The 23,289-nt window shown below is 38.2% G+C and overlaps 1 protein-coding gene and 1 long non-coding RNA gene across 6 annotated transcripts in view; one reads left to right on the top strand and one right to left on the bottom strand.

Moving 5' to 3' along the window:
* Positions 1–13,903, bottom strand: part of LOC136268767 (uncharacterized) — a 158,924-nt gene extending 145,021 nt beyond the window's left edge. Inside the window, exons 1-6 of one of the 5 annotated variants that reach the window (XM_066064228.1) lie at positions 13,823–13,903; positions 13,627–13,694; positions 13,486–13,521; positions 12,048–12,244; positions 11,836–11,989; positions 11,245–11,438 (exon numbers count right to left, since the gene is read on the bottom strand). In XM_066064228.1, the coding sequence (XP_065920300.1) occupies positions 11,407–11,438; positions 11,836–11,989; positions 12,048–12,244; positions 13,486–13,521; positions 13,627–13,694; positions 13,823–13,824 (489 nt within the window). In that variant the 5' untranslated portion in view covers positions 13,825–13,903 and the 3' untranslated portion in view covers positions 11,245–11,406. Of the gene's footprint in view, positions 1–11,244; positions 11,439–11,835; positions 11,990–12,047; positions 12,245–12,558; positions 12,862–12,899; positions 13,336–13,485; positions 13,522–13,626; positions 13,695–13,822 lie in introns of those variants that run through there. The other 4 variants (XR_010707120.1, XR_010707121.1, XM_066064229.1 and 1 more) reach the window with 4 other exon arrangements.
* A 5,534-nt stretch (positions 13,904–19,437) lies between these two features.
* LOC136236508 (uncharacterized) lies at positions 19,438–23,022 on the top strand. The gene is made up of 3 exons (XR_010692149.1): positions 19,438–19,641; positions 21,448–21,599; positions 22,526–23,022. It is a non-coding gene; the product is annotated as an uncharacterized lncRNA (long non-coding RNA).
* The last annotated feature ends 267 nt before the right edge of the window (positions 23,023–23,289 follow it).

The following is a 23,289-nucleotide window of genomic DNA, read 5'->3' on the forward strand; positions in this document are numbered from 1 at the left end:
TGGGGTTCAATAGTGAACCTATTCACTCACCGATTTTCAGCTTCTTCCCATACGCGGTTTAACTTGTAGGCGTGACAACATATTAGTGTTATTTTTCGTGAATAATCGCTCATAACTCCTTGCCTGTTTATGGTAGTCCAGCCAAAGTTGGTACCGAGATGCGCCTCTATACCCCCTTCTGTGTGCCAAATTTCAAGGCAATCGGATAAGGCGTTCGTGTTTTATAGCAGTTTTTGTAAGTGTGCGACAAGAGGAAGAAAAAAAAACGAAGAAACTAAGCCAAGTTTTGAAGTCGCATATCTCGGGAACGCCATACGCGATTTCGCTCAAATTTGGAATGTGGAGTACTGACTTTGGAGGGAGTGTCCACAGCAAAAATTGTCTTGTTTCATCAAGGAAGCACTGAGCTACGGAGGTGCGAAAATTGCGTTTTCTTCCTGTCAGTACACTCACGGGTGTTGCGCACCGGGCACGACATACCGTGTGTCTTGATATATTTAGTTCAATTTTGTATGACTGTAAACTGGCAATGACGGTGTTGATAAGTTATAGTTTTCAATTAATACTGCAACTGAGCATGTTACAAACAGCGTATGTTCTATTAGAGTAATTGTGTGAACAATGTAACAGGAGAAATTATATTATTGTTATTATTAAAAAACTCAATCAATTTGAATAAGAAAAGAAGTTGTTTCTTTCTTTGTACATTTTACTGTCACTTTTGAAAGGCTTTTTAGGTTTATAACAGTTTTGTGCAATATATCATTATTCATTAAAACAATGTTTTGATGTGCGATCACTTTAGCTAATAGCTAGCATTTATAGCAGCAGACAGTATACTGTAGTAAATACATTACGATATCGTTATTTTAAAATATATTTAGACAACTAAAAGTTTCAACTGGACAAATGGAAGCTCCAAACATTGATGCTTTATTTGACAAAGTAAGTCCCATACAGATACTATTCCAGTCAAATCTTCTACAGCATCTGTGCATTGAACTACATTCATTTAGTCTCGTGCTTATGCTTTCTAAATACAATCCCTGTGCCTTATATGATATGTGGAAATCCTCTCTTACGTACCTCAGTAATAAAATAACTAATAATAAAATATTAACCATTTATAGTGGCAGTTCATCAGCCACTCACTTATAGCAATCAATGAATTCCTTCTGGCATGTTTGAGTGAATAGCGCAGTAGCTTGAACCTAAAGTTCTCAGCACAACTCGTCTTTCATTGATAGTATAAGACAGTCTGGTATTGCCACATTTACTTGGAATCTTAACTATCCAAACCTCTATTAATTTAATTATTTGCATGTGAAGGTAACATAATGTTTCATTGCTAGTGTGAATTAAACATATGTTCTATTAGAGTAACTAATGACATCTCTGTATAAATTACTGGGCTCAAGCAAATTCATGCACTTATTGCCCAATAAACATGTATAAGAACTACAGTGTTCAGAAAATTGAGAAATCCACTGTGCATGAATACTTTTAAATTGTCTGAATATGGTAGATTATACTTTCATACATTTTCTGTATCATTTAAGTTTTGTGCTGCACTGTCTTGTTAAAGGTGTCAATTGATTTTGATGACATGTGTAGCTACTTGGAAATTGGGAGAGATGCTGCAAGTACATGTGAAAACATTGAAATATTGCACACGGCATCAGACTGCGAAGACTGCAAATCAACTATATGTCATGTAATTTAACAGATATGGAAATATTAAACTATTTATTAAATCAAGCTAACAGAAGGTCATTGGACTCAGGAAATGATGGTTCCCCACCAGGTTCAGCAGAATTGTCAGCACAATTCGAAAAAACACATCATTAGCAACTGTGAAAATTTTAGCACCATACTTCCCTGTTGATATTGCAAGAGAAGCCAATAATGACCATCAAGAAATGCCATACTGTCAACATGACAATGATATTGACAGAGAACTTGCAAAACAAATATTTGTGAAGCAAATCACAATACATCATTTGTCCCAAATGAGAACCGTATAGTCTCAAAGGAGCCACCACATTTGAACCAACTATTACAACTGGAGTATACGTATATGTTGCTAGTGATATAGATACACAGCAAGATGATGACCAAGAATTACAGTCACAGGAAAAAGACACAAACCAATCATCAAGTTGTGATACCACCTTGCAGCTAACACTGTCATGTAACGGCAAAGATGAACAGGATAATGAGAGTGGTTACATGTCTGAATCAGCAATGAAAGCACTCTGACAACTGTAACTTGACTAGTCAATAAGCTATTGACCTAAAATTTTACACCACACTTTTATTAAAGTTGGGTGTTCGCAAACACTCAAGGCATGTTGCTGTACGTATTACCTAAACACCCACACCTGTTTTGGTGTGGTAGGAACACCCTTGGGTGTTTGCACTGCACTAATTCAATTTTGAACACTTCTTGGTGTTTGTCAACACCCTTTAGTGTTTATGTACATCTGGTTTAGTTAATAAATTATCACAATTCGGTCATACATTAAGTTTGTATGTCAATAAGAGCATACAGGCTAGCATTTACAAACAAAAATATCTTCCAGCTAGCATTGCACGTACATGAAATCATAAACAATGAAGAAGGCAAAACAATGGAAGACACATAGCATGTGACTCTACTACTGATGTATCTCATGCACATGCATAAGATGCACATGCAATAGATTTGTGTTGGTGCTAATTACAGTGAGATGACAGTGTGATGGCATTATCGTGTACCTGTACATATACACTGTTTTATTTCTTGTGACAACCATGCAGTAATTCACTTCAGAGCCTTTAAAATGAAACCCACAATCGAAAGTAATGCTTATTGGTTACATTATAAATACAAACTGAAAACCATAAGAGGTAGGAAGAGTTGATGATACTGAATGTATGTATTACTTTCACATATCCATGTTTCTTGTATGTTCTTTGTGTCAATGATATAATGTTTGAAATTGTTCGGTGAAAATGTGATTGGCTGTATGACAAAGAAAACACTCCATTTCCATTTTCTTTTAGAATATCTCCTACACCCCACGGGTGTAATTGAAGTACCCTATGGGTGTAACAGAACACCCTTAGAGGAGCTTGGTATAAATGGCAGCTATAGCACCCCAAAAGGTGTTTTATAAACACCTTTCCCAAAAGGTCCCAAAACACCTTTCCCAAAAGATAAAACACCTTTCCCAAAAAGTGTTTTATAAACACTTTTTTTCTTAACAGTGCATGCATGTACTTTTAAAATACAATTTTGTTCACCTATCAGTGATTATCAGAAAATTGCTAACTTTTGTTGGTTATTTATAAAATGAAATTGCACCTGTAGCTTATGCTAACTTTCTAGATAGTACACAGTACAACTTCAAAAAAGTGAGGATGCTTTAGCACCTCCCCCTAAAGATCCTCTGGCAAAATTAATGCAGATACCTAGAGCATAAAAATTCTGACATTAAATGAGTATAGTAGAATAGAATACTAGATTATGTATGCTGCATGCATTTGGTAACATTATTGCAATCAATTCATTTGCATTAAATGATCATGCGTTTATCCAGTTTACTGGTGTGGCTACTTTGTCTTCTTAATAATCATATAGCTTATTCTTATATTAATCATAACACACCTTGTTGCACATGGGCATACTGAGCAATATCAATTATATTAATTATAGCATGTGACTTTAAAAAATAAACTCTGCAGTTGCTAATGCACAAAATCATGGCTGCTCGGAGTTCACAAATTTAAGCATATAAATGGTCATTTAGTTGGTCATCACATTCTACTTAATCAAGTTTATAGTTTACTCGGAAGACAATGCTGTCATCTTTGAGGTACTGACATGTACTAGTAACTTTATAGATATCTTCATTTCTAATGAACTTGTTGTTACCCCACAAAGAAGATTCATTTCTCTCTCCACTGATGACCCTGTAGTGACCGTCATCATAATATACTCCAACACCACAATAATGTTCATTACTGTCAATCTGGTTCAACAACTCTACCTCACATTGTCCTTGTATTGGCCACTTTAGTTGATCATCATTTGAACCCTTCATGAGGTATAAATCAACTGACAAATGTGAACCCATGGCATCACCCCAAGAAGCAGGATAAACACACAAACACATTTTGTATCCCTGATGGTGAGTATAGAATGGCTCACTATACCATTCAATGTCCTCTTCCTTCTTCTTGCTGTACTCTGACATCTTTACAATCAATGGTAATCTTGCTAGCGTCTGAATGGGTGTGGCCATGTTCTGCTGCGAGTGCGTATTTAGCTTTTTCTTCAAGAGTAGTCTCCAGATGCAGTTACATATAAACACATATACCTCAAGCTTTAAATAAATCCCTACTTTCCTTAAACAGTAAGCCGATCTCGCCACTGATCCAGCAGCGTCTAGTTGCAAGCTCATGCGCGGTAATCAGGATGGCGATATTGACAGAACTTCTGAGCAAATTAACGCTTATTGCAAGACTCGTGTAGTGGCAAAACACTCGTCATTGTAGAGGCCTTAGCTGAATTGATAATTACTTTAGTGGCGTTTAATCCTCGTGAATATGCTACCTGGGATAGCAGTTTCAAGTGATTTTGCAGTTTATAAATGAGATAACTTTTTGGCAACCGCCCGCACCGAAATTTTCTTTTGCCCATTCGCACTCATTATTGCACGAGATTGCAACATGGCTTTTTGAGTGTTGTGGTAGTGGGTTTATCACGCAGACATTGAGATACAGACACCATTTATGAGAGTTTTTTTACATCTGTGTGAATTAGAGTGCTTTCTGCTTTTTGCAGCATCAGAAGGCATCAACAGTGAGTGCTACAGTGTACAATGGTAGAAGTAGTTGATATGAGGGCAGGGGCGGAAATGAACTGAGGCCGCACTACTATTCTCGCGTGGCCAGACAACTTTTCTCCGCACCGCGCTTATCGATTGGAAATTATAGGCGCTTATACTTTCCAATCATTAAGCGCCGTGCGGAGAAAAAGCGGTCTGGTCACGCGAGACTAAGGCACTACATTGTCTCTGGTTTGGTAAGCGAGACCAAAAAGGTCACAACGGTCTTGCAGAAATGTACCTAAAACGCAAAATTTACCATACCCATTTACGGGAACATTTTAAGTAAGCAGCACCCGCCGGCAGCGCCATCATACTTACGGAGTAACTTTAAGCAACCTATTATCTTAAGGTATAGTACACGTTGCGTTAGTATGGACCTCGGTATGGACTAACGGAGCTCTGGATTAGTGTACAGTAGGGGGATACGGAATAATTGGGTACCAGTATACCGGGAATTTCAGTTCCGTTTGAAAAAAGGCGTACGGGGGATTTCAGTTCCGTTTGAAAACAGTCGTTTTTCGTGATGATGTAATCACGTTGTTTTCCCCCGGTACGGGGATTTCAGTTCCGTTTGAAAACAGGCGTTTTGCGTGATGATGTAATTACGTTGTTTTGAACCGGTTGACGTCATCACGCAAACAGCATAATTTTCAAACGGAACTGAAATTCCCGGTACTAAGCTTTGCCTCGTTTTACAGCGCACCGTAGCCTAGCACCTAGCAGTCTGCCGAGATCGCGAGAGGTATGGGGGCCCGGGTGATTTCTTCTTGTGTGAGTAGCTACGTGTTTTGTACTTGGTTTTGTAATTCACCACCAGACACACTAGACATCATCATCCGTTTCACTTGATTGTACCACCAACAAACACCACCACCTACATGACAAGCTACTTTCCAAGAACCATCAGGGAATGGAATGCACTGCCACCGCACCTAATTGAACTGAACACTCTAGCTACATTTTCAAACTTGATTGAACAGCACTTATAATTTGTAATTGTTTGGGCTTAATCAGCTTTGCTGTCTGCCCTTTCCCCCAAATAATAATAAGTGATAAGGGCTATTGTAAGCACACCGAGGGCCTGAAGGTAACACGTTCCTGATCAGGCCTTGTCCTTTTGTGTGTGCCTGCCCTCCTACTGAAAGAGAGAGACTAGGAGCGAAATGACAAGCTATAGGGCCAAATTGTGTAATTGTTTATCCCACTAAATAGGGACCTGCAGAAATTCTACTGAAGCCTGACTAAAATTATACAGATGAAACCCTCAAAAAGCACACCCTAAAAATGTGGACACTTTGATGATCCAAGGGGGTGGCACTCCAGTATATCTTGTACTCTGATCTTTGTCCTTGGCCAAAACGAAAGTCAAACCAGTAGTCGAAAGACAAGTTTCATTCGTAAAGTGTATACCACAAATGATACTTTAAGAGTTACAGTAGCTGTACTTTTACAAAAAAATATGCAAGAATTTGGTCAAGAGTCAAGTGTGGATTTTAGTGTAGGTCAAGGCTTATTTTTCTATTTTGACCAAAGACGAAGATCAAAGTACGGGTATACATAATCCCAAGTGCATCAGTGTACGCTGTACGCATATCAAGACTACATGCCAGTTAGAACACTAAGCATGATTTTGAGGTGACTGGAATAGGCAGGTAGTGGAAATCATCAAAATTTCCCCATTAAACTTTTGCACTATATAAAGTACGTGAGGTAGTTACAGTAGTTGCACCGTCTAAGTAGTGCCAGCAGCTAGGAGTACTGCAAATTTGGTCCAACGTTTTGCTCCACAGCAATAGCAATGACCTCATCAAATAATCCAGTCAGTGTGGCCCTTCTCTTCCCCTTCACAATAACCGCTTGAGAAATTGAATTCACTTAGATTTTTCTTGTGTCAGCTACTTTTTAGGCCTGGCTCATGGGCTATGAAGTCTGAGGGTTTTCTATAACAAACATGAATACTAAACAGTCATGATGATACAAGGAGGAGTGACTTAGCTGTTTCATGATCAAGCTAAGTAGCCTTATATGCGATTTAAGCACGTAGCACTAAATCCTTTGTGTATTAACCCAAAGTAATTTTGTAACATGAAAACTTTGTCCATATAACTTTCCAACTGTAGCCTGTACATCAAACAACCACCATTGCAACTATACTTTTTATTTTGCACAGTATATACAAACCTGGTAATAAGCGAAGGTGTTCACTGTTCTGATTGGTCAGCATCCGTGCACACTATTGTGTTTTTATGCATTCTGCCACAGATAGATCACAATGACTGAAAGACTATATTTAGTGTCAAGGTGTTAATTACTTGATTAAAGCAACCTAGCTCGTTTAAGTAGGGGTGCATGCCCAAAGCTGGCTGCAGAGTTTGTTTATCTTTCGTGTTTTGTTAGAATAGCGTGTCTAATGCTGTGTAGTGGGCTTACAGGGTTCTGAGTCATGTTGATAACTAAAATGCAAGTGCAATTGTATGCATATAATATGTACTTGAGTAAAATAGTTAACTGAAATTTTGCAGATCATTGTTTATGGATATGTGTTGTAATTCTATCCAAAGTGGTATTCGGTAGCAGCTATTTAATCAATCGATTCAAAAATGTTATTGATGTGTAGCGTCCTGAGTGGACTTCTGTCAAGGCTGTGTTAGAATTTCAATTTTTGTAATTATTTGAAGTCAGATACTACACTGTATGGCTGGTAGAACCTGATGCATGAATGGTATAATGATGACATACCAATGTAATAAAGTGTCCCTTCAAGCCCCATCCCCTCCCCCACTTGCAGTCTATATGCAATGTAAACCATATGTGTGCACGTAAATTATGATTGCTTGCTTTCATTGCATATAAGTGCACAAGTTATATTCTGTGTGTCTTAATTACAGCCTGTTGGGATACCCTTATTCACACATGCTGTAGATGCAGAGTGACTGTTAAGGTACAAAATATATGCTGGACGCTAAGTGTATTGTGTGTGATTAGCAAAAAGTATGTAGAATTTAAATACTGAGTGTGGGTTTGTACATGCATACAAACAGAAGGCTTTATATCATGCATACACCATGTTTTGTACGAGGTAGACCAAGTCTCTGTCCTGAGTCACTATTGTCTATGGCCTATCCACATCCTCTCACCTGTTGTAAATTTCAAAATAGGTTAATTAACATCCCCTGACTAGGTGAGTCCTCTCTCCTGACCTGGCTTGTAAATGAGTTATTTAGCATCCCCCGGCTGAATGTGTGTACCTTCCATGAAGGGTCGGGGCAGACATGATAATATCAAGAGGTAAAAGTGTGTGTGCGTGCGTGCGTGCGTGCGTGCGTGCGTGCGTGCGTGCGTGCGTGCGTGCGTGCGTGCGTGCGTGCGTGCGTGCGTGCGTGCGTGCGTGCGTGCGTGCGTGCGTGCGTGCGTGCGTGCGTGTCCTTGTCTTGCTAGTGGTGTTGGGGTAGTGGAACTTGAATTCTGTGACCTTGGTCCAACTACATTTTAAAGTTATCCAAGTGAAGTATTTTTCAAGTACAGGTATGCTCTAGTTTAAATCAAGGGTAAAGCACTCTCAGCACTTAAGTCAAGTGCAAGTACTTTTTTACTATACCAACATATTACAGTACCTAAGTGTTATTTGCTTGTAAAAAGCAGACAAAAATCTATGCTTTAGTTCATAAGACCATATAGTAAATAAGAGGTTAGCTACTTGTTCAAATATTCTACACTATTCTTATGTATCTATCTATAATCTTTTCTGACAATATCGAATTTAAATATTTGACTAAAACCTTCAAGTGATGCTTGAACACATTCGAAACCTACGAAATAAAATCATACTGTTGACCAGCAGGCACTTATTTTCTTAAACAAATATGCTACTGTAGCATTTTCATTATTACAGTGTGATCATGATGGGAGAACCCAGAATCAAACCGTTCTTGTGTGTAGTGTAGAACCTAGAAATTACTAATCTTATTTCATTAAAGTACAGTCTGTGTTTACATTAAGCATTAAGAATACACGATACTTAAAAGTACTTAAAATACTTTAATTACTCGAGTATGTAGTAAGAGCTTACAAGTACATGGGGCGTACGTTAGGAAAATTGAGCAAGTGTTTAAATAAAATTATTCAAGTAGTTTCAAATATGTACTAAAGTGGACTTATTTGTGTACTTGGACCCATGTCTGGTTTTTGTATGCATGTGTGCGTGTGTGTTATCTACTGTTATGTGAGGCAGCATAGCCAAGTGGTTAGGGTGTTGGCCTAGTAATCGAATGGTTGCAGCTTTGATTCTAGGTTATGCCAAATTGGCATTACTGAGCAATAAATTTTACTCACATTGCTTCAGTATACCAGCTGTTTACGTAGGAACCTGGTGACCTAATGTAAACTGTGGAAGCAAATGCCAAATGTCCATGTCTCACGCAATGGGTGTGGGACTTCAGGTGTCCACACCTTCATCTGTGAGACACAGTACAGTCTCCTACAGGTTACTAGTCCTGCCCACGAAGATTTGAGTAGCTTACTGTGTGTGTGTGTGTGTGTGTGTGTGTGTGTGTGTGTGTGTGTGTGTGTGTGTGTGTGTGTGTGTGTGTGTGTGTGTGTGTGTGTGTGTGTGTCCAGTGTGCTTAGTGTTGTATGTACAATATGTGCAGTGTATCTATGTCCATGGTGTGGACACACTAAACAAAGAGTATTTATGTATATTCACGTATACACATATTAGCACTGGTACCTGCCCTACAGTGCAGGACTGCTTGCAATGTCATGTACTTTACACCTTGTAGCTGTCTAGTGACACAATTTCCTACACAGCATTGGAAACCCAAGTTTAAAACATCACTTGTCTATACTTTTACTTAATTAAACATGATTATGCTTCAAGGCACACATTCAGAAAATGTTACACCAATAATGTTCAGAATCAAACTGTAGTGTATTGTGTTTACCCCATAGTGTTTACCATGCAGGTACAAATGGTGCTAGTAGTAGTACCTGTCATATTATGCATGCTTATGCAAAATCATTAATGATGTTTAAAATTCTGACAACAAAAGACATGAATTTGTACATACTGTTGTAGTAACTGCTTCACAGTGCAGTACTTGCCTTGCTGTGTATTTTATGTGCTAAATGTGCAGAGCCATCTCCGTATTAACTAGATAATACAGTTACTATCGTACTGTATAATACACTGGCAGATAATATGTGTATAGTGAATAATTAGCTATAATGTGTGTTACTACAATATAGCAAAGTACTTTTAGTTTTAGTTATAAACAATCAACAACTCTTATACTTGTAGGTGGTAAGTACATACTTTTAGTTTTAGTTTTAATTATTTGTATACTTGGCATGTACTTTTGGTTTTAGTTTCAGTTATTTGTAAACATTAAATAATATTTTATTTTGATAAGTTTCAGTGTAAAGATTGAGGCACTTTTAGTTTTAGTTTTTGTCTTTTGACAAATCAGAAAAACTTAAGTTTTAGTTTTCATACATGTAGTTTCAGATAACTAAAAGTAAAAGCCCTAACTAAACCAGTTTCAGTTTTAGTTTTAGTTAACTGAAACAACACTAGTGAAGACAGACTCAAAGCAGTTGTTTAACACAATGGCTCTACTCTTATTATCTGAGATAGATTCAACGTCTACTATGATTGTCCTTATGCTTTGCGCTAACACATTTCCAGAATTGTCTACAGTTACTGTTAAATGAATTGCCAAACATTCTACCGAAATCAATAATTCTATTTGCTTCTAGAATTTCTTTTATTCTGTGGAGGCTTCCCAGTCAATATTACATTTCTTCTTTTAGCAGTACTGTAAACTTTTGTGTTTCTTCATGTCCTTTTTTATTTCTTTGTTTGTCCATGGTGGTTTTTACAAGAAATGTAAATTATACAATAAAAGCTAGCAACCGACAACAACCATAAGTAGCATCTGAAATATTTGGTTTAGATAATAACAACTTGTGGTGAGACCATGTATGCATAGTTAACCAAAATCATAACTGCAGGAAGCCACACATGACAACACAGAGAGGAACTGTTGGTTTTTTTTTTGCTGTATCATTTGTTTACCTAACAGGCTAGCACCATTCAACCAAAACAGCAGGTCAGTGTGATCATAATTGAATGTAACTTATAATAACATCATTGATCAGGGAGTTTTGTGGTTCTGTACTTTAAGTAAAGTGACTTTGATTTTCAGTGTGTTACTGTTCCTATACAGCCGGTCCCATTCATAATGGTTATTACAACCACTGTAGAATAGAGGACATTTCCTGGCCACAACTAGCTTCTTATTAGCCTAGCTACTACATGTAGTTGGTACTGCACTACCCCACTTTACACCCATCTCATATGCATATGGTCACTAGTCGTAATTTTCAATATATGCATTATACGTACATGTGTAGATGAACACTTCTAATTGAAAATAGAGTTTACAAGTATAAAATTGTATTTAATGTGCTGTATATATGCAGTTAGTTGTATACTTAAGTGCTTTTCTGCTAATACTGTGATAGCATCATATCATATTTGACAAGTTGCAGTGTTGTTAACTACTATAGAAGAAACAGTTGAATAATTAGTTACATACCATAATATAGCTATAACGATTACACAAAATTCAACAATGTATTGCATAAAACATGAATGCACATGCTCTAACAGCAATAGTGTATAATACTCTTAACTTATGTTAAAATACATGCACAAGCTGTAAGTGCTTTGCATCATTGTGTCACGTCACTGACTGAATTTTGAGCTTAACACTGTGTGTATTCTTATATACATGCCAATTCTATCAATTGCAACTGCATCCATGTGAACTTTTGTATACCTCACCTACACCAGACACAGCTGGTTGTATTTCACTTATGGACATATTAACATACACACACATACACACATATGCATGCACTGCCATACAGTTTTGTCAAAATTAATGGTAACACTTACCAGTGAATGTGCGCTCACTAGTCAATGGACTTGAAAATGGATCATTGAAATCTACAAATGTAACTGCCACAGTGCAATTACTTATATCACCTAAAACAAGTTCCCATTTCCATCCACCATTCAAACCAGTTGGGGTAAAATATGGACATCCATCCTGTATATAAAATTGAGAAAGTAAAACTGTAACTAGATGATTTAGACTATGCACATACCTGATCCCTGAACACCTCCTTTTCATCTTGAGTGCAGTTAATAGTAGCTTGGCAATTTTGTAATCGATCTTGTATGCTTTCTGGTGTATCACCTTCAGTTGGTCCCCATGTCACATTAACAAGCAGCTTGGTACATGTCTCATTAAAAAACAATTCTGAGCAACTCAAATTGACAACAGGTGGGGCCGTGAATCTTTCTGAAATGTTAAAGTGACATAAGTGGTGCAGGAAACATCTACTAGTAGTTTTACCAACCATTAGTCAATGAATGTTTTATGGCTTTTTTAAGATTGTTAACTATAGCTACATACTAGAGAAGAATTTGAATATTAAAGAAAAACTGAATAATTATATCCTTTGTCTAGTCAATGTATTTTTATTAGTCTAGAACTAAAGCCAGCTAGCTACATGCAATTTTGACTGTTTTAAATGTCTCCTTATAATAGCTATAATAGTATAAGTGACCGGATTTCATATAACAAGGCTTCCACACACACAAAATCAAACTTACGATTTTACCAGAAATGGATTGCTGGTCTAATACACTATCATATTTCACACTGTGCTTCCTTCAGCACTGGCAAGTCTGGTTTCTGTAGCAGCTTTCTTCCGACCCTGTCAAAGCCACGAGTGTGAGATTGGCACCATTAAATGGCCATGGCTTTGTGATAATGGTGTGTAGTGAGCTGGGACTTCACAGAGAGCTCGCCAATAGTGTTCTCAGTCAATTTGGAGTAATTTGAGGGCCATGGAGGGCCATGGAGAGCCCAAACTTGGCCTCTGGACTCCAATCGTCTTCTTACTCCATCTTATACCCGTATATTAAGACCACCGTCCACCCCCACCCTCCCACCCTTAGTACTACCACCCTTAGTACTACCACCCTTAGTACTACCACCCTTAGTACTACCACCCTTAGTACTACCACCCTTAGTACTACCATCTGTGATATTATTACCCGCTCGAAAAAAGCTGCTCAAAACAGGGCAAATTTTGGGTATCAGAAATGTATACACCCACTCAGTGATAGCTAGTGAACAGATGAACAATTGGTGCAAATTTTGTTTGCACAGCTGTAGGCACTGGGAAGTTATTACACAATGATTCCTTAAAATCGCCATATCTCCTAACAAAGCTTTGTGCGTCGAAGCCTTGTTTTGTCAAATCCAGTCACATATTATCTTGGATCAAATTTAAAGCACCTTCAAGTATTCTGTGCTCAAGTATATAAATTATGGACATCCATAAAACTTTCAGGCAGTGTTATATTGGAGCACACCAAGTCCATCTGAGAAGGAAAACATATTATGTATTTGCAATAGGTAATAAAAATCCTTGCTAAAGTTGTATCAAGACTTTATAATGTAGGCCCTCCCACATTGTAAACTCTTGGTGGATTTAGTGATGTGTTATACAGGTATATAGCATATTCCTATACCTTCTGTCTCTGTGTCTCTTTGGTAATCTCTTTTTTCTATAGAAAAGGTAACATCTATTAAACACAAACATATACACATATCTGTGTGAACAGCAAGCTTCCAGCATACAGTGTGTGCAATAAAATTACTGTAATACACACCTGAAACTGGTAGACTGGTGACAAAAACAAGAAGAAAAGAGGCAGTCAGTGCAACTAGTAACTTCTCCCTGTAAAAATGCATGCTGTATAATAACATTATTATGGCATATAATGGCAATATGTTGCCATGCAAAGCCAATGTGGAACTGCTGAAGTATATGTGTGCATGTAGCTATAATTTTATAAAATTACTTACATATCCTGATTACAGAAAGATCTCTGCTTTTATCTTTTGCAATGCTTCAGTTTCACTTGTTACTGTTTCAAAGTCTTTGTACATGTTGCTTTTATAGATAGAGAGCTGTTTGAGTACATACAGTGGAAGCATGATGATTATAAAAACATAGCCTAGCAACTTAACCACACTAAAAAAAAACCATATATGGTTTTGGGAAACATTCCACAGGAAATGTACAGGAACCAATGAACTTTTATATAAACATCACCTAGCAATGTGTAATCAAAGATGAAATGTGACAATTCTGTTTCTAAAAAAAAGAACTAGATAAAGGTGATACGTAAATTTTTCCTATGTGATCATAGTTGCTAAATAAATAAAAATGTGTAGCTACTAGCAACATACAGCTAATCCCTTAAACCACAACAAAGTGTTTCTTATGTAGCTACTAGTTATGTAGAATAATTTTATCTCACCTGTGACCAAAAGTACTGTATAATGCTTATTTATTTTGCATGCATTTTTGTGCTCAAGATCGCATCTTTAAACACTGTAATTATAAGGTTGCATTTTAGTTTGGCTTGACCACACCTACATTAACAGCACTGAACTGAGCATTATATATAGCAAATGCTCAATCCATGGAGTGTTATTTATATATAGTCAATCCAAAACTAAAATGCAAACTTGGATCCTTGGCTGGATGGATGTCTATATATAATTATATGATAGTCCACATAATAGAAAATGCAATCTTGAAAAACAAATACAATGAAATGTAGTATGCCTCCTGCAGTCACATAATCAATGTTCATATACTTAAATTTGCTGTGACCAGATTTGCGAAAAGGGGTCTTCCACACACATCCATTTCTATGAGCTTTGAAGACCATAACTTAGTGTTCAAGAAAGATACAAACCTGAAAGTTTTTCCATCCATTAATCTATGTTGGTGCTCACCACTGACCAAATTTCAAGTCAATAACAGTTTGTAATCTCAAGTTAATAATTGTCAAAGTTTGTAAATTGGATGTGTGTGGAAGACCCCTTTTCTCAAATCTATCCACAATTATAGCTAGCCAGCTAACAGTCATGCCCAAACTGATTGTTCAGTGCACTGAATGCCTGTGTAGCCACTGAAGGAAACTGGTAAGACACTTGTGCAGATATTATTTAACCTGGATTGGTTATTTATCCTAGCAGGACAACATGCAGACAGGAATGCCTAATTTTTCCCCAGGCTAGATGTATTGCCGCCACCCCCAGCACCAGTAGTCATAAGTACTCGACAACTAAAGGTTGAAGTCCCTGTGCCCATCAAAGCAATTCAATGATCTCTGGAGAGATGGCAGCTGATTGAACATAAGATGGACCTGCTACCACAGATGCACACTACTGCAGAGCACAAAGAGAGAAGGACAGTGTGCATCTCATCCATACAGCTGCATACTATGCAGTTGAACCTTGGTGGAACAATATAGGTCTGCCTGATATCTATAGAAAACTATATATGACTTATTTTCCCATTCACCCAGTATTTGTAAAGACAAGAGGGTATCTCTACCCAGATGTGGTTTCCATATTCCTATTTCTCAGTTCTGTAGTTCATGTACATGGTGCATGCTGATTCTGCATGTGATGGGATACTGGATTTGCAGTAATTCTGTGCATTAGGGTGGAAGACCCTTACGCAAAACGGTCTTCTTTACTGAAAGCTAGCTAAGCAAAATTGCACTAGCTATACTCACTCCAGACCCAAGAAAAAAATAACAATAGAAAAAATATGTGTAGCTATATTCTCTATGCCTGAGCACCCTATCACATCACTAGGAACCATGGCCTGTGACTCAGCAGTGACTAACACTGAGGAAGTCCTTAAGTAAACACTGATTTCCTGAAAGTCAGATCTTCATCATTGATATAATGAGCTAATGAAGCTCCAGCAGGTCTGTGATGTATTAGGCTAGCTATATGGACTTTATCCACAATGACATCATGAGCACAAGATGACTGGTCAATATTACCATATATAGCCGTTAATATTTTGAGGAGCAAATTTTCAAGGTTGAGCAATGCTACCTAGTTAAAATTTTCATGGATTTGCAAACACTCCCAAAATGTAGTATGATTATTATGATTATGATTAAATATGGGTAAAGGCAAAGCTTGTATACCAGATCAATGTGTTATACAAAAGTAAATCTAAAATCTAAAAAAATAATTATCTTAACAGCAATTTAAAAGTGTTAATTGAAAAACTTTCTACAACAGAGGTAGGTAAACTGTTCCACCATTAATCACTCTGTTCATAAAATAATTAGATCTGCATAACAATCTTGAATGTTGCTTGAACAATTTAAACTGGTGTCCCCTGGTAGTAGTAGTGGAGTAGGTGTATAGATTAGTAAAGTCAGAGCTGAAGTAGTTGTTAAGAATTTTGTGTAGAAAAATTAAATCACCCCTCTAGATCTGGCGTCTATACAACAGTGATGGTAAGGATAGCATTGACAGCCTCTCAGCATAGGATTTGTCATGTAACGATGGGAGGAGACGGGTAGCTCGACGTTGTACCTTTTCAACCTTTCTCTGATCAAGGGTAAATAGTGGCCATTTCCATATTCCAAGATGGGTCAAACTATAGCTAGTGTAGTAAACAACTTAGACAACATACCCAAGTCAAGATATTCAAAAGATTTCTTGATCATGCCAAGTATTCGATTAGCTTTGGTTGTAACTTTAGCAGTATGATCATGAAACTTAAGTTTGTCATCAAAGAGAATTCCGAGATCATCATGGGATGTAACTGTATCAATTGGAGTTCCATTAAGATAAAAGAAGCCATGATGGTGAGCTGGGCCAAAATGGAGATGTTTACATTTGGAGATGTTAAACTTCAATTGCCAGAGTTGTGACCATCTGTAAAGGCAACTTAAGTCATTCTGTAATGTAACATAGTCTTCATCATTTCTTATCACACAGAAAATCTTTGTATCACCTGCAAACATGAACACAGGGTTAGACACAATTGATGGAATGTCAATATATTGGAGGTATATTAGTATATTGGATGTCTAGATGTTTCAAGGATGAAATTTTCGCTGGTAACCTCCAAAACCTCGTAATCTCTGTTCCTGATCATGTTGTAGAAGCCGACAACATTAACACTTTTAAATCTTACCTAAATTTAGCTGGTAGCTAATCATGTACAATATACTCGTTATTGAGGTCTTATACATTATAATAATCAGCGACAAAAAATCATGTGACAAAAGTCTTCCTCTCCTTATCCAGAAGAGTCACTTTTTTTGCTAGCCAAAAAAAGACTGAAAAATTAATTGGATTAAGGGAAAGGCACCTGATCTTTTATCAGAACAAGGTCAAGAGCCTTATGGCTGGCCAGGCAGCCACTATGGGAGCGTGCTCCCCTGAGACAAACAATTGCTGGATGCAGCAGCGAAAAGCTAAGGCAACAGCGCAGCCAGGCCATAACACTAGTGTAAGGAACACCCCTTCTCAAAGACAAAAAATAGGCTAGACGTTTGTAAACAACATTAGTACAACCACTCATTCCACCAAATGTGAAAAACACTAACGGTACAAAAGAGCCCATCTCAACTTCTCTGATCCTTTGCTCATATTTTCTGCATTTCTCCTTCTCAAAGTGCTGATACAGTGAAGACACTGGAGTGGTGTGGTACAATGAAGCAGTTGGGTTGAAAACCTTGACATCAAAAAAGTCCTCTGGTGTTGGCCACCCCAGAACCCATCAGCCGAGACGTCCAAATGAGCCCCATCCTCAGCAATTTCCGTTGGGTCAGTATGTGAGTGTTTCACCTGAAAGGGTATGTAATGAAGGTTACAGACACACACACACACACACAGACACACACAGACACACAGACACACACAGACACACAGACACACACAGACACACACACAGACACACACAGACACACACAGACACACAGACACACACAGACACACAGACACACACAGACACACACACAGACACACACACAGACACAGACACACACACAGACACACACACACAGACACAGACACACACAGACACACAGACACACACAGACACACACAGACACACACAGACACACAGACACACAGACACACAGACACACACAGACACACACAGACACACACAGACACACACACACACACACACACACACACACACACACACACACACACACACACACACACACACACACTTCTGATAGGGCATCAGCAGTAAAGTCCCTTAATTCATTATGTCTAAGGGTGGGATAACCACCAGTGGAACAATTCATAACATGTTCCAATGAGAATCCCTTACCAATCGCACTGTGTAGGCAATCCAGATGGAAGCCACCCATAGCACAAGCAAAGGGCATCACGAAAAGCGCTCTTATGCAAAAAGCCAAAGCGAAGCCAAGCTCGTTAACAGGCAAAGCTGGTCATGAAAGCCAAGATGAAGCCCCCTTCTCACTAGACAGTGCCATGATTCTCTGTAGATCAGCAGATATGATTGGTGGCAAACTGGCAGCAAAATCAGCTTGTCTGGGATCTGCGTCTTTTTCATGTTATTTGTGAGGCTATACCCGTGTCACCTGAGTTATCTAATGGTGAAGTCGTCCGCCATGCCAGAGAAACGAGGCAGAGGAAATAGCAATTCGCCTCCACTGCTCCCCCCCAGGGCCTCCCACAAAATGAGGCTGCGAGTGAGTCGGTCGACGATTGACACAACCAACCAAGCAGAACGACGACCTTAATGTACCACCAGTACCACCAAGTTAAATGTATTCCACTTGAACCACCAATAGTATATTTTGCGAACAGAACATACCTATGTTCCATTTATGCTTTACTCAAGGTTTTTTTCGTTATAAAACCATTCAATGGTGGAATGCATTACCATCATCTGTAACTGACTGTATTAATTCTCCATTTTATGAGTACATGGATGTCCTTAAGTGGCACTGTGACTCACTCCTTTGATAACATTAACAATGATTGTAATTATATGCATGTTTTTTTTTTGTTTTTTTGTTTTAGTGTGAGTGTGCCAGTGTGTGTTGTAAGTTGTTTACCATGGTTGTCTTTGTATCGGTTATACCTTGCTTTGTTTAGTTTTATGCGTATTATCCATGTATTGTAATGTGTCCCTCCGGGCAAGGAAGAACGGCTGTAACCGATTGCTCGGAGGTTAAATATATAAATCAAATCAAATGTGGTAGGTAGTACGTTCCGATGGTGTGACAACTAGCTATGAACGGTGTAGTAACTGGGAACACAGAGCCGACTGTGCTGGCTTGTCCAAAAGTTTGTATAAAGCTCTTAGCTACTGGTTCCCCAGGTAGTGTTATGTGTTTTTGCTCTCGTTGTGATGCCAAAGGTCAAATCAGTACTGAAAATTTTCGACGAAATTGAAGAAAAACACAAGTCTCTTGTGAACAAACTGCAACAACTTGAAGGAAGAATATTGTAAGGCCACTCCAAATAAAACTGTAGTTTCCCGTCCTGATGTTTTCGTTATGCTGTGCGGGCGGGAGGCTATTACTCTCATTGGGGATCGATTTATTCACCCAACCTGTTGTCGCACGTGATTATTCTTATTGTACAGGCGCTTATATATTTCTTTACCATGGTCAACCGCGGGGTCAACCGTGTTTGCGTGTTTTTCAACAAAACATTACTGGCGAGTGATTGGTGACTGTTTTAACCATGGCCAGGACTTGTATCTAGTCTAACACGATCACAGCGAGATGGCATCTGTTTTGAGATCAGCAAAGTAACCAGATTGAGATAGCCGCTGAGCTGGCTTGATAGCTTCAATATGGAAGGTACATAACTGGTTTATGCGAGGGTTTATGTCACTGGCACAATATATGTGTGTACCAAGTATAACCTCATGTATGTGTAGGGCTGAGGCAATCACTTTCTGAGTTATTTAACTCCACTGTAGTTTTAGCAGCAATTCTGTCCTCCAAGCAAGAGTAAAACAATGTCCTAAGTAATGCAGTGTCACACTCAACCTATGCAGGTCGGGCAATGGTGGGGAATTGCAATTATAGTTATTAGCAGTGTTGGGAGTAACGCGTTACTTATGTAAGGCCAATGAAACTTGATTAGCAGTTTCGCGTCATCGCCCGCATGCTTTTGATACACCCGCATGGAATTTCATTATTGGTATTTCAGATCGAAATACCCTAATAGAACGGTCACTTTTACTCTAATAGAGCAATCAGCTATACTCTAATGGAAAAAATCACTTGTTATAGATTAGTAACGTACCTTAGCTATTTAATGCAAGAGTAATCAGTATAGATCTCACTGTTTTTTGGCAGAAATCTTCATGTTTGGATGTGTGTTGTGCTTTTGGAAAAATAATGAATAATGAATAATAACCGCCCGCCCGCATCAAATTTTCAAAAATCTGAGCGAGAAACTGGTAATCAAGTTTCATTGGCCTAACGCGTTACGTAATAGTATTACTTCTAAGTAATATAACGAAATACGCTATGTAATATAGCTCAAGTTACTTTACTTGCAAATGTAACGTGTTACCTAAGTAATATTTACTGTAACGAATCTAATATTACGTAATACTACCGTATAGTGGGTTATTTTCGAAACAGAAAATTTCGTATAAGAAGCAAAATATGAATTTCGAAGGATTTTAATTTCGAAGAGTGCATATTTCGAAGTCCGGATGGATTTCAAATAAACGAAAATTCATGTCACTAATTAACTGTAACTAAATAGTTCAGCTGCAAGTATTATGTAATATGTAACTAGTTGCTTTTAAAAAGTAACTTGCCCAACTCTGGTTATTAGACAATTCTTCACAAGTTCACTCTAGCTACCATAAATAATATTGTACAAGTAGAGATTCGCAACAGTGACGTCATTTCCGTAGGAACTAATAGTTTTATGTATGGGCAATCCTCGTTACGGGTTTGATGGTCTTGGTTACGGGCTCAGAATCAGCCTCGGTTCACAAAATATAACCTGCATACAAATCTTCAGTTATTGGGGACTTAGATGATGCTTAAAAAATTCTTGTACCTTGTCACAATCCTTAGTAATAGTGCCACAAAAATTATTGGTGCCACCATAGCGAAGAAGTTCCAAGACAAACTGGCTGCAAACTGCAGTGAATTGATAACACTTACTTAATCTAATAGTGAAGAGGAAACTGTCAAGGTAAATTCAAGAAGAAATAAAGTATAGTTAGTGAGATATGGCCACTCAAAGTCCCTACCCGTAACGAGGATTGTCTGCAGTGATGTCACCGTTGCAAATCCCCACTTGTACTATATTATCTATGACTACAAATCCTGCCTGGAAATCTGATTACATGCATGTGCCTCTACCTTGAGGATGACTTAGGGTAGAAATATCCATGGTCCAACCAGAAGTATGTGAGGTGTGACAATGTGTGTCCACTCTCTACTCACGTACAATTAAGCATACACCTTACACTGTTATAGCCTAATTGAGTACACTTGACCATTCTTTGTATTGTAGGTCCTAAATACCTTTAGTCCCTCCAAGCTACGTGTTTGTATAGTATTATATAATTGTACACTACTCATACCATGATGCACAGCTCACACACTTCTTAGTTACAAATTTTAATCCAACAGGTTTCACCATGCAGCAAAGAGGCCTGACGATGGAGTCATTCTTAATGATGACTATCACCTACCGGCATTAGTTCACCACCGTACAATCCATGCTGGACTCCTTCTTTGCTGAGAGAAGAGCAGACAAAGTTTTCAGCCACTTTGTATGGTTGGTGAGTTTGCTAGTATGCAGTAATTGCAGTGTAATATAGACACTTTAGGATCAACCACCAATGGTGACTTTTGGGCTAGTTTTATGAACTAGGATACCTCTACATTATGAAGGTGTCCCATTTACAGATTCCACTACACACTAGCAGACACGACATATAGTAGACGTACACACACTACACAAGCCATTCATACATGCCCGCATGCATGCATACACACATTACACACGCACACAAACTACAAAGCAAAGCACCTATTTCCACACACTGGGATGCCTGTGCACCTCTCAGGCACTTGCATCTTGTACATCAAATCCTCCTGGGGCAGGACATACAAGATGTTAACAGTGCTGCTATTTATTACTATGATGATGATGTTACTGCCGCCCTCACAACAAAACGGCTAATGTAGTGACGCAATCGATCAATTCAGTATACAGGAATCTGTCCAGCCGTATTGCCAAGCAATACAGCATAGATTTATAAATGACCCCACTTACAGGATTAATTTTCTACAAACAGAGGTTGATCAGATTTGTAACGATGTTGTTTGCGTGGGCGTGCTCCAGCAATTAGTAATCCAGGTCTCACAGAGAGGTCACAAAACCTGTAGTTCTACAATGACCTGACTACCATTAACTGAGTTGCCACTAACTGAGGCATGTTTCCCTGTAATACCAGGTACCCATTGATGTTACTAGAGTATCGGCCTGGTAATCGAAAGATTCGTGACTCAATGTCCGCTTATGCCTAGTTGGTGCTGCAACTGCCACCCAGCTGTAGCCACTTGGCTATGCTGCCTCACAACACACACGCACTTGCATACTATATGCTAACACCATGTAGATTGTAGATGATACCTCAGTATAATTTAATTTTTATATTCAATAATGTAAGTCATGAACTGTGTTGTTTCCTTTGATCAACAGAGAGCGTGTAAGATGACTGTACGCTACCCTACAACATGAGATCTTTCTCTAGAACAATGACAGTGGTCAAATCAAACTGCCAAGCAAGTGATCGTGTTAGAAGAATATACAAAGCTTCGAGGTAACAACCAGTGATGATTACTATTTATCAACTGCATGTGTAGCACAAGTATGGATAGCCTTATTGGAATGAGACACACTGGACAACAATAGTAACAGAACAATCATGTGTGACCAATGAGGCCCAAACAGACTAACAGAGTGAGATTAGCAAGAGTCTCTGGCCTGAACTGGTTGAAAAATAGGCAGGACTGATATCAATGGCATTTTCATGCACAAGTGGAAACCGTCACATAATATAGTAGTCACCTGTATAAGGTTATTCTGATGGAAACTGAAAGCCAACCTTAATAATGCTAACAATTCGGCTCTTTAGTAAAAATGGAGTTTGTGTGTAGCTGTTTATTATCTATTTGTCAATCTGGTGTCTTTGTACACGAAATGAATTTACTGAAATATGTACATTCTTTTGTGCAAAACAAACTGCTGTGTAAGTAAGGTTGTGAGGGAACATTTAGAGCTACAACAGAATTTTGTGATACCTTTTGTCCCACAATCATTTGTTTCAAAATTTCCATAGTATGGAGAAAATCTGTTCATAGTGGCACCATTGACTTTGGTCTGCCAAACACTTAAATAATTAACTGTTAATCACCCTGTATACCTATATTTGGGAAGTGTTATATATTATTATTATTATTATT

This window comes from Dysidea avara, chromosome 10 (genome assembly GCF_963678975.1).
Source record: "Dysidea avara chromosome 10, odDysAvar1.4, whole genome shotgun sequence".
NCBI lineage: Eukaryota > Metazoa > Porifera > Demospongiae > Dictyoceratida > Dysideidae > Dysidea > Dysidea avara.